We start from the raw sequence: 16,436 nt of genomic DNA, 5'->3' as shown, positions 1-16,436 counted from the left end.
TCAGTTTTCCTCAGTTCTACGAATTCAATGTAATGCCAATTAAAATCACCATATTGTTTTATGGAATTTGACATGCTGAATTTAAAATTTATATGGAAAGGCAAAGGACCAAGAATAGTGAAGTCAATTTTGAAGAAGAAGAAAAATAAGGTCTCTCCCTATCAGATACCAAAGCTTAATATAAAGTTGTAATTATTAAGATGGTATGATATTGATTCAGGGATAGAGAATTAGATTCATGGAACAGAATAGAGACACTAGAAACATACCTATTTACATATGGGAGTTTAGTATACCACTAAGTGGTATTGCAAAGCAGGGGGAAAGCATAGACTATTCAATAAAGGATGATCAAATATATGGTTGGTGAGATATCTGGCATTGTTATGGTATACAGACAGGATTAGATTCTTACTTTCAAACTATTGACAACAGTTTCCAGATAAAGACCTAAATGTGAATGGCACAGCTGCAAGGTATTTGGAAAGGAATATAAGAGACCATTGTCTCTAGGAAAGATTTCTTTTTTGTTTGCTTTGTTAAATCTTGTTACACATAAGATTTATCATGTTAACCATGTTGAGTTGTTGAGTTCAGTGACATTCACATTGTGCAACCAGCACTACTATCTATCTCCAGAACTTTTTTTTTTAAATGTCTCTGAGAAGGATATCTTAAGTTACGAAAAGCACCTTTGAGGTGTCATTTTATTACTCCAAATGAGAGATGATGTTGGCTTGAACTAGACAAGAGTGTAGCAGTGAATACAGAGAAAAATGGATGGATTTTGGGGTATGTTTTGATGGTAGAGAAGAGCAACTATGCGTGGTTTAGATGTAGAGTAAGGGGAAAACAAGGAATCAAGGGCAACATCTGTTTTTTTGCTTCAGTTAAGAGGTAGATCATTTACCATTTGCAATCAAAAAGCATTGACCATTTGGTGGATAGTAATGGAGAAGATTTGTGGAGGAAGAGTTTGGGGAGAAAAAGTAAAGAATTCTGTTTTGGACAGTTGAGTATGAAAGGCCTATTGGACATCCAAGTGGAAATGTTCCAATAGCTGTTGGATAGATAGGTCAGGAAAGATCGTAGCTAGAGGTACTCTGAGATCACTGGCATATAGATATTAAGAACTGGGCCGGGCACGGTGGCTCACGCCTGTAATCCCAGCACTTTGGTAGGCCGAGGCGGGTGGATCACGAGGTCAGGAGATTGAGACCATCCCGGATAACACGGTGAAACCCCGTCTGTACTAAAAATACAAAAAAATAGCCGGGCGTGGTGGCAGCCGCCTGTAGTCCCAGCTACTCGGGAGGCTGAGGCAGGAGAATGGTGTGAACCTGGGAGACGACGGAGTTTGCAGTGAGCCGAGATCGCGCCACTGCACTCCAGCCTGGGTGACAGAGTGAGACTCCGTCTCAAAAAAAAAAAAAAAAAAAAAACAACTGTGGTGTGTTGGAATCAGCTGTGTTACACAGAAAACAAGATAATACTGGCTTAAATATGTATGTAATTGCATAGGTAGGCAGCCATGCTTTTATGGAAGCAGCTCTGTAATCATCAGGGACTCGGATTCTTCTATCTGGCTGCTCTACCGTCCTTAATAAGATGCTTCATGGTAAGATGACTGCTTTAATTCAAACTGTCAGTTGCTCATTCTAGCAAGAGGGAGGAGGGAAGGAGGAAGAAAGGCACATACCCTTCTTTTAAAGGACACTTTTCAGAAATTGCACATGACACATCCACTCATATTTCATTAGCCAATTCTTTGTAAGTGCCCATAGTTAACTAGAAAGAAAGAAAGGTGATGTAGTCTTTTTTGTTGTCTGTGTACCTAGCTACAACTCACGTTTTATTAATCAGAATGAAAGCATGAAATGATGTTTCACTCTGGCTTCCTCCACCAGGGCAATGAAGCTACTGATATGAAGATCCCAGTGACCTCCATATTGTTAAACTTAATGGAATTTTCAAATATTTGTTTTATTTAAAAATTATAATCTGTTCCCTTTTATTTTCTGTGTCTTTCTTAGTCTCAAAATTTCTCCATTCTCTACTTAAAATCAGTGTTTCAGATTTTATGTAATCACCGTCATAATATATGTATATATTTTTTTGAGATGGGGTCTCGCTCTGTCACCCAGGCTGGACTGCCGTGGCGCAATCTTCGCTCACTGCAAGCTGCACCTCCTGGTTTCACGCCATTCTCCTGCCTCAGCCTCCCGAGTAGCTGGGACTACAGGCGCCCGCCACCACACCCAGCTAATGTTTTTGTATTTTTAGTAGAGATGGGGTTTCACCGGGTTATCCAGGATGGTCTCGATCTCCTGACCTCGTGATCCGCCTGCCTCGGCCTCTCAAAGTGCTGGGATTACAGGCGTGAGCCACCGTGCCTGGCCCTATAATCTTAAAGGTGCTTTTACATAGAAATTGACAAGCAGACTCTAAAATTACGTGGAAGTACCAAGGACCTAGAATAGTCCGTCTTGAAAAGGAAGGACACAGCTGGAAAATTTATACTACTAGCTTCAAGACTTACTTTAAAAACTATAGTAATCTGCCTGGTGCGGTGGCTCACACCTGTAATCCCAGCACTTTGGGAAGCCGAGGCGGGTGGATCACGAGGTCAGGAGTTCAAGACCAGCCTGGCCAACATGGTGAAAACCTGTCTCTACCCAAAATACAAAAATTAGCCAGGTATGGTGGTGGGCACCTGTAATCCCAGCTACTTGGGAGACTGAGGCAGGAGAATTGCTTGAACCCAGGAGACGGAGGTTCAGTGAGCCGAGATCAGGCCACTGCACTCCATCCTGCCTGGGCCACAGAGTGAGACTCTGTCAAAAACAAAACAAAAAACAACAACAACAAAAAACCTACATAATCTGAACAGTGCAATGTTTATATAAGGATAGATAAATAGATCGATGGAGTGGAATAGGTCCATACATTTGTATTCCATTAGGGTTTTTTGTTTGTTTGTTTGTTTTGAGATGTGGGTCTCACTGTGTTGCCTAGGCTGTTGTTGGGCTCCCGAGCTCAAGCAGTCCTCCTGCCTCAGGCTTCTGAGTAGCTGGGATTACAGGCATGTGCCACAGATATAGTCAGTTGATTTGTGGTCTCAAGCAATCATCCCACCTTGGCCTCCCAAATCACTGGGATTATAGGCATGAGCCACCACACTTGGCCCTATGGTATACTTTTTATTGTTATTTTATAGTGTATTCCTCTATTCCCTCTACTTATAAAAAAATAAAATTTACTGTAAAACAAGTTATGCTGGCAGCAACCTCATATATCTCGTGTGAAGGAAAGTTTAGAAGTTACATGTCAGCTTTTTGAGGCATTATAAACCATCCCAAAGGCTACGGGCTAAAACAGACATTTATTATTGCTTGCAGGCTAAGGACTGAATATGGATTTGTAGGGTCACCTAGGGGCTGGCTAGTTTGATGTGGCTTCACATGCCTGGCGGCTGTTGCTGGCTGTCAGTTGGTACTTGTTGGCTTCATTAATGGGGATATTGGACATTTTTCTTGTGACCCAGCAGACTAACCTAGGCATCTTTACATGGTGCTGGTCACAGGTTTCTCAAGAGCAAAAAGGCAGGAGCCTCGATGTGCACGTACTTCCCAAGTCTCAGCTTGCATCATGCTTCTATTGTCCTATGGCCAAAGTTACTCGTAAGATCAATCTAAAGTCACCGTGGGAGGGGACTACCAAAGATCATGCTTATAGGAAAAGGAATAATTTGTGGCCATTAAAAAAAATCTGCATTTAAGACAAAAACTATGTGTAAAAAAAGCGGGCAAGTATGAAAGTGAGCCAACTGGAAGTTTTAGAAATAAAAGTTTTTGAAATACTCAGTGGATGGATCGAATGATAGTCTAAATACAACTAAATAGAAGATGATGAATTGGAAGATAGATTTGGGGAAATAATCTATAGTGCGTGTCAGAGAGATAGAAAAAAATGGAAGAAGTTGAGATTTGAAGGTTAGACTTTAAAAATCTAGCATACATCTAATAGGAGTATCAGAAGGTAAAAGTTGAATGGGGGTCAAAGTGGTAATTGTTAAGAATATCGCAGAATTGAAGAAAAATGTGAGTTCTAAGATCGAAGGAGCATACCAAATCTTAAGTGGGGTATATAAAAACAAACCCATACCCAGACATAAAGTAGAGAATTGTAAGAACATCAAAAAGATCTTAAAACTGCCAGATGGAATATAATATTGATAGTAATGATAAGTAGCATTTATTGAACACTTAATTTGGAATAGGCACTATTCTGTGTGTTTCACATATATTAACTCATGTGATATTTGTAACAACCCTTTACAGTAGTTCCCTTATTATCACCATTTTATAGATGAGGAAAGTGAGACACAGAGGTTAAATAGCCCATTATCATATGTCTAGTGTTTTCAAATGTACCTGGATTTTGTTTTAATCAGGAATGGTAAGAAGACAGACACAGAGACAACTGCCTTGAAAGAAGAGCTTATTATGTACAGTTCCCAAGGAAGAGTGAGCATGCCACACCATGCAAGGCCACATGGGGAAGTACCAGGGTCATTCAGGAGGCACAAGGAGCAATGTGAAAGCATGGGCCAGAGCTTTCTTTTATTGTGGTTTTTTGTGGGAAGGAATGAGCGAGACAGGGTAGACGAGCTGAACAAATTTAGGATTGGATAGTTCGAATAATTTGGCAGACCAGAGAGGTGGTCTCTAGCTGTCTAGTACCTGGCTCTGAGGAGATTTAGAGTAAGGGAAGCATTGGCTGTGTGTGGTGGTTGGGGGTATGCATCTGGGATTGGTTGGTTTGCATATGAGAGGCATGCTCACAGGCAGGTTGTTTACTACCTCTAGCAGTTAGCTATCCCAGAGAGGGGCAGTCACTCCCTGGGTCCTTAAGGTCCTAAGATGTCAAAGCATTCTTAAAAAAAAAAAAAAAAATTACTAATACAAGTTGTTTGTGGAACTGGATTTGAAACCGGGCAGTGTGGTCCTACAGAGCACATTCTTAAACTTCTTTGCTATTATTTTGCCTACAAAGAAACAACAATTAGACTTAGATTTCTCCTGAGCAACAAGGAATATCAGCGAAAATATTAATGTACCAAAGGAAACCTACTGTTATTCTAAATTCTAAACCCAGAATTCCAAACCCAGCTATTACTATTTTTTTTTTTTTTTTCTGAGACAGAGTCTTACTCTGTCTCCCAGGCTAGAGTGTAGTGCGTGATCATGGCTCACTGAAACCTCTGTCTCCCAGGCTCAAGCAATTCCTCTGCCTCAGCCTCCCGAGTAGCTGGGAATACAGGCACATGCCAACAGGCCCAGCTAATTTTTAAAATTTTTTTGGAGAGATGAAGTCTCACTCACTGGTCTTGAACTCCTGGGCTGGCCTAGAGCTCCTGGGCTCAAGCAGTCTGCCCACCTTGGCCTCCAAGTGCTGGGATTGCAGGCATGAGTCACCACGCCTGGCCCAAACACAACTATTTTTTAGTATATCTAAAATAGAGCATTTTTAGACATGCTGAGAGTGAGAGTGCTAACTACATATATGCCTTCATGAAGGAACTATCAAAGGATATACCTTCATCAAGAATGATTTGAACCTAGGAGGAAGTTGTGGATGCAAGAAACAAAAGTAAGGAAGGAAACTGACAAAATGTTGGTAAATATTTAGGTTGACTGCTTTTAAAAATGACTTCTTTTGGGATGTTTAAAAATAAAATGGAATTAAAATACTAGACAAAAATACCCAAGATAGGAGAGGATCGGATTTAAAGCATTCTAATATTCTCATTTGGGAGGATAATTATATTGTTTAAATTCATACTGTATATAGCACATTTAAAATGTAGCTATTTACTAAAGGAATAGAAATAAATTGTATAACTTTAAGCCAATTAAAGAGTAATAAAACAATCCTGATCTATCCAACATGCGATAAATGTAAATGGATTAAATTCATCTATTCAAAGAGAGGTTTTGAAATTATAAATGATATCAAAAGATTATAACCATGATGGGAAAAGGTAAGATAGTTAAATACTTAGAAAACTGGCAAGGAACTTAAAGCAATAAATGTTAATAGGGATAAAGGAAGATAGTATGTGATGACAAAAGGAAAAAAGTACTAAGTTTCTAATAATCATTCATTTGTGTGCACCTAATGGCATATCTTTTCACATTATGACCCCCCAAAAAGGGTAGTATTTGTTTGCCACAGATTGGGGTGTTCTGCACTAGAGAGTCAGATCCATGAAAGCAAGGGCAAATTTTTCTTTTTCATTGTTAAATTGCTAGCATCTAGAACAGTTCTTCGTTCCTAGGGACTCAGATAAGTATTTGCTTAATGAATAAAAAAAAAGGACAACAAAAGGGGTAAATCGACAAGTGCACAAATCAGTATGAAACTTTTAAAAAACCCCTCTCGTACTGGTAGATCATGCAGACAAAATTAGCAAGGCTGTTCAGTGGCCGTTTGGAGCTGTGAAAAAAAAATTAGCAAGACTGTAGAAACAACAAAATTAACAAGCCTAGTATAATGGATATATTCTGCTAGCAACAAAGAATAAGCTTATATGATATATTTATAAATATTGACTGGAACCAGGTAACAAAACAAGTCTTCACAATTTTAAAGAATCTATGTCACATAGTAGAATAAGATAATCTTTGCCTGTAATCCCAGCACTTTGGGAGGCCGAGGCGGGTGGATCACTTGAGGTCAGGAGTTCAAGACCAGCCTGGGTAATATGGTGAAACCCTGTCTCTACAAAAAATACAAAAAATTAGTTGAGTGTGGTGGTGGGCACCTGTAGTCCCAGCTGCTCGGTAGGCTGAGGTGGGAGGATTGCTTGAGCCTGGGAGGCAGAGGTTGCAGTGGGTGGTGATTGCACCATTGCACTCCAGCCTGGGTGACAGAGCCATACCCTGTTTCAAGAAAAAAAAAAGATAATCTTAAAAAGTTTTATATATTTGGAAACTAAAAGCTACACTCTTAAACGGCTCACAGATTAGAGAAAAATTACAGTGGAATTTTAGAGGGATAATTTATAGTCTTTTTTTTTTTTTTTTTCGAAACCGGGTCTCACTCTTGCTGGAGACCACAGGCTGGAGTACAGTGGCGCAATCTCGGCTCACTGCAACCTCAGCGTCCCAGGTTCCAGCAATTCTCCCACCTCAGCCTCCCGAGTAGCTGGGACTACAGGAGTGCGCCACAACACCTGGCTAATTCTTTTTGGTAGAGTCAGGGTTTCACTATGTTGGCCAGGCTGGTCTTGAACTCCTGAGCTCACGTGATCTGCCCACCTCAGCCTCCCAATGTGCTGGGATTATAATAATTTCTAGTGTTAAATGCATTTGTGAAAGAACAAGAAATGCTCATCTTAGGCATTATTGAAGAAGTTAGGAAAAGGACAGGGTGCACCCAAAGAAAGAAAGAAGAAAATAATAAAAAGCAGAAATAGAAAACAAAACAAAAGAGAGAGGTACCTTCAAGGTACCTTCCTTCCTTTCCCTTATAGCAAAAGGAAAAAGAAAAAAAAACCTCACTATCCAAAGACAACCTGATATGGGTCTAGAATACTGAGTTGTGTTCTGGGAATGATTGCAGCATATGATCATCTTTACTCAGTTGATGAATTAGGTGGATGACAGCTCTCCTTTGATAGAATGCCAACAATGAACAAATTTCAAAAATTTTAAACAACGTGGGTACTATCCTGAAAGAACTAGAGAAAAGCTAAATGCTTCTATGGATTCTAAGTGTACCGTCCACGTAGAGCTTCTCATTTCTGTGGGGCCTTCAGTCATCAGAGATAAATACATATATACATATATTTTCAAAGACATTAAATTTTTTTCATGCCTATATTGGTATTCTGATTAATAGTCTGTCTATTCTTGTTACCTTTTAATTCTTGTGTTCTGGGAATGATTGTATCATATTTAGATCATCTTTCCAATTGTGAAAACTATGCACAATTGGACACAGTGTGAGGAAGAATAATGAAAATTCTAACAAAATATTCTAATAAGTCCCTTTTAAGTTTTTAATGGAGAATTTTTTTTTTTAATTGGAAAGTTTTCTTCGTAGTCTTGAAAAAGCTAACTCTGTGGGTCATCCACTGTGATGGTAACATGGTCTTGTAGTTAAAACAAGTGTTTTGATTTAGATGCTAAATTAAATTTGTTGTAATTGTTCTACTTACACAGAATGTCCCTGGCTGCTTATTGTGTCATCTGTTGCAGAAGAATAGGAACCTCTACTTCCCCACCAAAAAGTGGCACACACTGGAGAGATATCAGTAAGTACAGCTTAAACAACTCTTATTTTCTTATAGGAACAGTGATAGAATTGTGGCCGTTTCTAAGGTGGGCCACAAAAACTTTTTGAACCCATGATTAAATCTCGAATTTGTTTATGTCTTTCTGTACTAATAGTCCACCCCAAATTTATAGGCCCAGAGCCATACATACTCCTTTTTCTTGAGAATTATTTTCCCTCTTCTACTTCTTCTGTCAAATTTCATACTCATCATCCTAAACTTAAATATAACTGCATTTTCATTCAGCAGATATTTATTAAGCTCTTGCAAAACAACACCCATATTAGGTTCTGGGAATACACTGGTGAGCAAGGAAGATGTTGTCCTTGCCTTACGGGGGCTCGGGATGTGGCTCCAGTCTACTCCATTTGGAGCCTTGCCTTCATTTAGGAAGCTTTCTCTGATACCCTAGGCCAGGTTGGATCTGTTACTTGTCATTTCATAGGGTCAGTATAGAACTTAATTATCTGTCTTTCCCCATATGCTGTAAACTCTGTGAAGGCAGTATTTTATCTTGTTTACCACTATAACCTAGTTATTTATTGTGCATGGCATGTAGTAGGTGATCAAATAGTGTTTGTTGAATGGAAGAATAAAATAACTTACCTTTTCTGAGCATTATTTCCTTTATGTGTAAAATGAGAAGAGTGACGTAGAACATCTTTTATTCATTTGACAATAAACAAAATATTTAATTGACCATCTACTGTGTGCCAGGTACAATTCTAGGCCCTAAGAATACAATATTGAATAAAACAAAGTCCTTTTCCTCATGGAGTTTCTTTTTGATCTTTAAGAGAAATCTGTTTTTAGGGATAGATCATTTTCATCTAGAAAATTCTGATACTGTGTTTTAAATACAAAAAGAGAAGTGAGGACACATGTCATTTTGGCAGCATGAGTTGAAGCTCTGAACAAAGGACTGTCTCAATACGTGCAATAAATTATAGGTTAAGGCTGGGTGCGGTGACTCATGCCTGTAATCCCAGCACTTTGGGAGGCTGAGGTGGGTGGATCACTTGAAGTCAGGAGTTCAAGACCAGCCTGGTCAACATGGCGAAACCCTGTCACTACTAAAAATACAAAAATTAGCTGGGTGTGGTGGTGGGCGCCTGTAATCCTAGCTCCTCAGGAAGCTGAGGCAGGAGGATCACTTCAACCCAGGAGGTGGAGATTGCAGTGAGCTGAGATTGTGTCATTGCACTCCAGCCTGGGCAACAGAGTGAAACTCTGTCTATACATATATATATAGTTTATATGTATTTATTATATACAAATATATTAATATTTATCATATACAAATATATTAATATTTATCATATACAAATATATTAATATTTATTATATACAAATATATTAATATTTATTATATACAAATATATTAATATTTATTATATACAAATATATTAATATTTATTATATATAAATATATTAATATTTATATAATACATTAATGTTTATTATATAAAATATATTTATATTATATTAATATATAAATATATTATACATTTAAATATATATAATATATTATATATAAATATATTTATATATAAATATATTTATATATAAATATAATATATTTATATATAAATATATTTATATATAAATATAATATATTTATATATAAATATAATATATTTATATATAAATATATTTATATATAAATATAATATATTTATATATAAATATAATATATTTATATATAAATATAATATATTTATATATAAATATAATATATTTTTATATATATAAAGATTTTTGTGGGCTAGCCTCAGTACCTAATCATGAGTACCGTCAGTTAAGGTTGTGCTCAGTGCATGTAACAGAAGCTTGAGTCCAGTGGCTTAAGTTAATATGATTTTCATTCTTCTTACATAATAATAAGCCAAGGTGGAGACAGTTTAGGGCAGGAATTACAGTTTAGCAATCTTCTTGTCTTCCTGTTCCATTCTCTTTATTGTCCTCATGGTCACAAGATGCTTGCTGAATCCTTGGGCATCAAGAAGCAGAGGGCCAAAAGCCATTTTGAGGCTTTGTCTTTTTATGTGGGGAGGGATCCATCTCTATAGACTTCCATCTATATCTGATTGGCTACAACTGTGTTGCACTGTTAGCCCTAGCTACAGAGTTGTCTAGGAATTTGAATATTTTTAGGTGGTAATCAGGTTGTGTATTTGTAAGGATTAAAGGGCATGTGTATTAGACAGGCAATTAACAGTGTCTGCCATAGGAATTTTTTAATATTAAAAAAGTTTTCCAAGACCCAAACAAACATTTATAAATAAACTTGTAGAATATAATCTGTATTTTATTTTATTTATTTATTTTAAGATGGAGTCTTGCTCTGTCGACCAGGCTGGAGTGCAGTGGCACAATCTCGGCTCACTGCAACCTCTGCCTCCGTGGTTCAAGCGATTCTCCTGCCTTAGCCTCCCGAGCAGCTGGGATTACAGGCATGCGCCACCATGCCTGGATAATTTTTTTTTTAATATTTAGTAGAGATGGGATTTCACCATGTTGGCCAGGCTGGTCTCGAACTCCTGACCTCAGGTGATCCACTCGCCTTGGCCTCCCAAAGTGTTGGAACTACAGGCGTGAGCCACCGCACCCGGCCTAATCTCTATTTTAAATGGGGTTACGTACGTATGTACCTAACCATCAATTATAACATAATTACTTTAGAAAACATTCTTCTGTGTCCCCACTTGACAATATAATCCTTCAGTATAGTCCTAGTAGTGATAGGGACAATGCTTCCCATTTCTTTCTTTAATGGGTTGTTAACTAAAAGGGGTCAGAAGGGAAGTGAGCTGCCTGCATGTTGCATTTGGTGGAAGTATTGTAGTCCTACTAGCATCAGTAGTGGAACAGGGACTAGGAGGTGGAGAAAGGGGAGGTATGAAATGTCATCAATATACATTATATTTGCACTTAGTACTTGTTGATTTGTGTGTTTGTGTCTGAGGATAGGAGACCATTTATTAATAGCAACTGATTATATTAATAGAAAAATAATAACTTCTTATCTGATAATATATGATATAGGTAGAGACTTACTCTGTTGCCTATTTCCTTTCACACTTTTAAAAATGAAATTCATCACATTGACTTTTTTTCTTTTGAAGGAAATATAATAAAGTTTACTGGATCACTTATTTTAGGGTAAGTCGTCTACTGTGGAATATTAATTGGCTTCATTATACTCTATTGGAAATCTCAATGGCAGTGATTGACAGGTTGCATGAGGTCTTGAAAGGGTATAGATTTTGGAATTAGACTGGTGGATTTAATCACTGATCCCACCACTTAAATGTTGTCATGATGTGGTTTCCTTACTTTCTGAGGAGTGCTTTCTCTTGGAGCCAAATGTGTACTAGGAACTCTGCCTGCCAGGCACTGCTGCTGTGAGAAAAGCACTTTGACACACTTAAGTCAGGCACTCACTTAGCTCTGACACACTTAAATCAGGCACTCACTCAGCTCTGACACACCTAAATCGGGCACTCACTCAGCTCCGACACACTTAAATCGGGCACTCACTCAGCTCCGACACACTTAAATCGGGCACTCACTCAGCTCCGACACAGTTAAATCGGGCACTCACTCAGCTCTGACACACTTAGGGTCACATCTGGTATTAGGTTCTAAAGTGGGTGAAAAAGGTACAAATTGACTATGGTCAAAAGTATTTTGGAAAATCCCTTAACTCACCATAAAGCTCACATGAAAGGAAATTGAGGCTGACTGAGAAAACCAACAGATGGACATCTCCTATCTGATGCTCCCTCAGGAGCATGTGTAATGAATGCAGTGACCCTCTTTCAGCAAATTGTTATTTTTCATACTCTTTTACTTTTTTTTAGGGGGAGGAATATATATTTAATACTATCGTACTGTATTTGTTAATACTTTTTACTAGTACAAATATAAAATTAACTCTCAGATGCCGAAATGATAAAAGAGATATATTTGGCATTTTATCCAAATGCATACATTTCTCCATGACATTGTAATGTAAGGCAAAATATATCTAGATAATTTTTCCCTTTGACTCATTCTGGGCAAAGCATAAATGTATATGTAACCTTTTCTGTAATGCAGTTTGTCTAGCTCACAATTATATTCAGGAATATAGTGAAAATTAATTACAGTTTTTTATTATAGTAAAGAATTTTGTCTTTCATGGAAAACAGGATAAAAGTACTGAATACATTTACCCCTTTTGTTGGCTGTTCAGATACATCCCGAAGAGAGCAGAGGATTCTTTTTTTTTTTTTTTTTTGAGACAGGGTTTTCCTCTGTCACCCAGGCTAGAGTGCAGTAGCATGATCTCCACTCACTGCAGCCTCTGCCCCCTGGGTTCAGGTGATCCTCCCACCTCAGCCTCCCAAATAGCTGGATCACAGGTGTGTACCACCACACCTGGCTGTTATTATTATTATTATTATTTGTATTCATATTTTTAGTAGAGATGGGGTCTTGCCATGTTGCCCAGGCTAGTCTTGAACTCCTGAGCTCAGGTGATCTGCCCATCTTGGCCTCCCAAAGTGCTGGGATTACAGGCCTGAGCCACTGCCCTTGGCCGAGGGCAGAGGATTCTAAAGAGGCTTCTTTGTGTTCCTCTGGTGCTAGCTAGTGTCTGGACTTTGTTTTACCTGCTTGCCTGAGGGTAGAAACCAAAGGTCAGAAGAAGGTGTAGGAAAACAACGTTGCTAAGCTCTGAATCCAGAGTGCAATCTTTGTGTCAGGATTTAGGGAGTGTGTAAGTCAATCTGATTAGGAAAAAAGAAATCTTCATTTTGAGATTCACAACAAACAACATTTAAAGTTAACTTCGGGTGTTGCTCTTAGGAAAGGAAAAGCTTTCATATGCTGATGATGGGAGTACATGTTGGCTAATCTTTTTGCAAAAACGATTTGTCATTCTCTAGTAAAATTGAATATGTATACTATCAGAAGGTATGTAATTCTAGATACCTGTACGTGTAGATAGAGGATCACGTACGTGTATGCACAGTACAGATGTATAAGATATGTCACAGCATTGTTGTAATAGACTCAAACTAGAAACGTTCTCAATACCCATCTATGGGAGAGTGAATAAGTAAGTTGTAGTATATCCATGCAATGGATAATTGCATACTATGCGAAAATCTAAGTGCAGGAACTACATTTTACATGCAACAACATGGATGACTCAAATACAAGGCTGAGCAAAAGAATACATGTAGTGTGATTCCATTGATATGAATTTCAAAAACAGGCAAAACTAAGCTCTGTTGTTTAAGGATGCATATATAGGTGGTAAAACTGTAAAGAAAAGCACATTGTTATAATAAAAATCAGAATCATATATAGAGATGAGAACAGGTCATTATCCGGGAGGGACACATTGTGGGTTTCTGGGGTTCTGTTAACATTCTGTTTCTTGCCTGGATAAGATTATGCAGCTATTTATTATTTGTAAACCGAAATGCGTATATACATGTATATGTATATATACAGTCATGTGTCAATAATGGCGATACATTCTGAGTAATGTGTTGTTAGGTGATTTCATTGTTGTGCAATCATCACAGAGTGCACTTGCACAGACCTGGGTGGCAGAGCCTACTCCACACCTAGGCTGTATGGGACAGCCTATTGCTCCTAGGCTCCAAACCTGTGCAGCCATGTGACTGTGCTGAACACGGTAGGCTATTATAACACAATGGGAAGTATTTGTATACCTAAACGTATCCAAACAAAAAAAGGTACAGTAAATAAAATTTTAAAATGGTACACTTATATAGGGCACTTACCATGAGTGGAGCTTACAGGACCTGGAGTTGCTCTGGGTGAGTGAGAGTGAGGGCCTAGGACATTACTGCACACTACTATAGACTTTATCAACACTGTGTACTTAGGCTACGTTACACTTTTTTTTTTTTTTTCCGGAGACGGAGTCTTGCTCTGTCGCCCTGGCTGGAGTGTAGTGGCATGATCTCGTCTCACTACAACCTCTGCCTCCTCGGTTCAAGCGATTCTCCTGTCTCAGCCTCTTGAGTAGCTGGGATTACAGGTACCCGCCACCATGCCTGGCTAAGTTTTGTATTTTTAGTAGAGCCTTGGTTTTGCCATGTTGGCCAGGCTGGTCTTGAATTCCTGACCTCGGGTGATCCGCCCTCCTCGGCCTCCCAAAGTGTTGAGATTACAGGTGTGAGCCACCGTGCCTGGCTGAACTTTGTGTTTTCTTTAAAGGCAGAGTCTCACTGTGTTTTGCCTAGGCTGGCCTTGAACTCCTGGACGCAAGTGATCCTCCTGCCTCAGCCTTCTAACTAGCTGGTACTACAGGCATGCACCACTGCACCCAGCTACACTATATTTATAAAACAATATTTTTTTCTTCAATAATTAACCTAGCTGGATGTAGTGGTGTTGGCCTGTAGTCCCAGCTATTCGGGAGGCTGAGGCAGGAGGATGACATGACCCCAGAAGCTTGAGGCCAGCCTGGGCAACGTGGTTGAGACCCTGTCTCTAAATATAAATAAAGTCCTGGCTTTAATAATTAACCTTAGCTTACTGTTTTTTTTTTGTTTGTTTTTTGTTTTTTTACCTTATGAGCTTAAATTTTTGAAAAACTTTTTGACTTTTGTAATTACACTTAGCTGAAAACACAAACACGTTGTATAGCTATACAAAAATATTTTCTTTCTTTATGTCTTTATTCTATAAACTTTTGTCTATTAAAAAATCTTTTTGAGGCTGGGCGCGGCGGTTCATGCCTGTAATCCCAGCACTTTGGGAGGCCGAGGTGGGCGGATCACGAGGTCAGGAGATTGAGACCATCCTGGCTAACATGGCGAAACCCCATCTCTACTAAAAATACAAAAACAAAATTACCCGGGCGTGGTGGCGGGCACCTGTAGTCCCAGCTACTTGGGAGGCTGAGGTGAGAGAATGGCATGAACCCAGGAGATAGAGCTTGCGGTGAGCCGAGATTGTGCCACTGCACTTCAACCTCGGCGACAGAGCAAGAGCAAGACTCCATCTCAAAAAAAAAAAAAAAATCTTTTTGAGACGAGGTCTTGCTCTGTCGCCCAGGCTGGAGAGCAGCAGCTACTCGTGGATACAGTCATAGCATGCCGCAGCCTTGAACTCCTGGGCTCAAGGGATCCTTCTGCTTTAGCCTCCCGAATAGCTGAGACTACGTGCCTTGCTACTGTGCCAGCAAAAATTTTTTTTTTAACTTTTTAAATGTTTTTGTTAAAAATGAAACACAAACCCATTAGCCTAGGCCTACACAGGGTCAGGATCATCCATATCACTGTCTCCACCTCCGCATCTTGTCCCACTGTGAGGTCTTCAGGGGCAGTGACATGCATGGAGCTGTCATCTCCTGTGATAACAACACTTTCTTCTGGATACCTCCTGATGGACCTGCCCTAGGCATTTTACAGTTAGGTAGAAGGAGTACACTCTGAAATAGCAATAAAAGTATACTATAGTGAATACATAAATCAGTAACATTTATTATTATCAAGTATTATGTACTATACGTAATTGTATGAGCTAGACCTTTATAGGACGGGCAGCACAGTAGATTTGTTTACACAGCATCACCACAAACATGTGAGTAATGTGTTACGATGGCTACTTAGTCACTAGGAGATAGGAATTTTTTAGCTCCATTATAATCTTATGAGACCACTATCGTATATGAGGTCTGTCCTTGAACAAAAAGTCAGTGTGTGGTACATGACTGTATAAATGTTATATGCATATTACTGTATACATGTTATGTCTCCCAATAAAAAAGAAGTTTACTATGACAAGCTTAATAGAGAAGAGTAGCTCTTGTGTTACATTTTGATTGTGTATTTATGATGCATTTTTTCTTTTCTCTTTAAGAGGTTCTTTATTTCTTACATATGAAGTTCTGGCCCTGAAGAAGGCTGTGACATTAGATACTCAAGTGGTAGAAAGAGAAAAAATGAAGTCATATATATATGTGCACACAGTTTCTTTAGATAAAGGAGAAAATCATGGTAAGTTTATTGTAAAGTAATCCTCTGTGAAAAATGGAAGCTAGTTATTGCATTTAAAAATGCGTCTA

The 16,436-nt window shown here is 38.6% G+C and overlaps 1 protein-coding gene across 3 annotated transcripts in view; it reads left to right on the top strand.

The window, feature by feature from the left end:
* SERAC1 (serine active site containing 1) overlaps nucleotides 1-16,436 on the top strand; it is a 58,156-nt gene that overhangs the window by 1,666 nt on the left and 40,054 nt on the right. The window contains exons 2-4 of one of the 3 annotated variants that reach the window (XM_031012419.3): nucleotides 8,229-8,320; nucleotides 11,467-11,503; nucleotides 16,232-16,368. In XM_031012419.3, coding sequence (XP_030868279.1) covers nucleotides 8,230-8,320; nucleotides 11,467-11,503; nucleotides 16,232-16,368 — 265 coding nt within the window. In that variant the 5' untranslated portion in view covers nucleotide 8,229. The remainder of the gene's footprint in view (nucleotides 1-8,228; nucleotides 8,321-11,466; nucleotides 11,504-16,231; nucleotides 16,369-16,436) is intronic. The other 2 variants (XM_055390995.2, XM_055390994.2) reach the window with 2 other exon arrangements.

This window comes from Gorilla gorilla, chromosome 5 (assembly GCF_029281585.2).
Source record: "Gorilla gorilla gorilla isolate KB3781 chromosome 5, NHGRI_mGorGor1-v2.1_pri, whole genome shotgun sequence".
Taxonomy (NCBI): Eukaryota; Metazoa; Chordata; class Mammalia; order Primates; family Hominidae; genus Gorilla; species Gorilla gorilla.
This window is presented reverse-complemented; position numbering and strand designations above follow the sequence as displayed.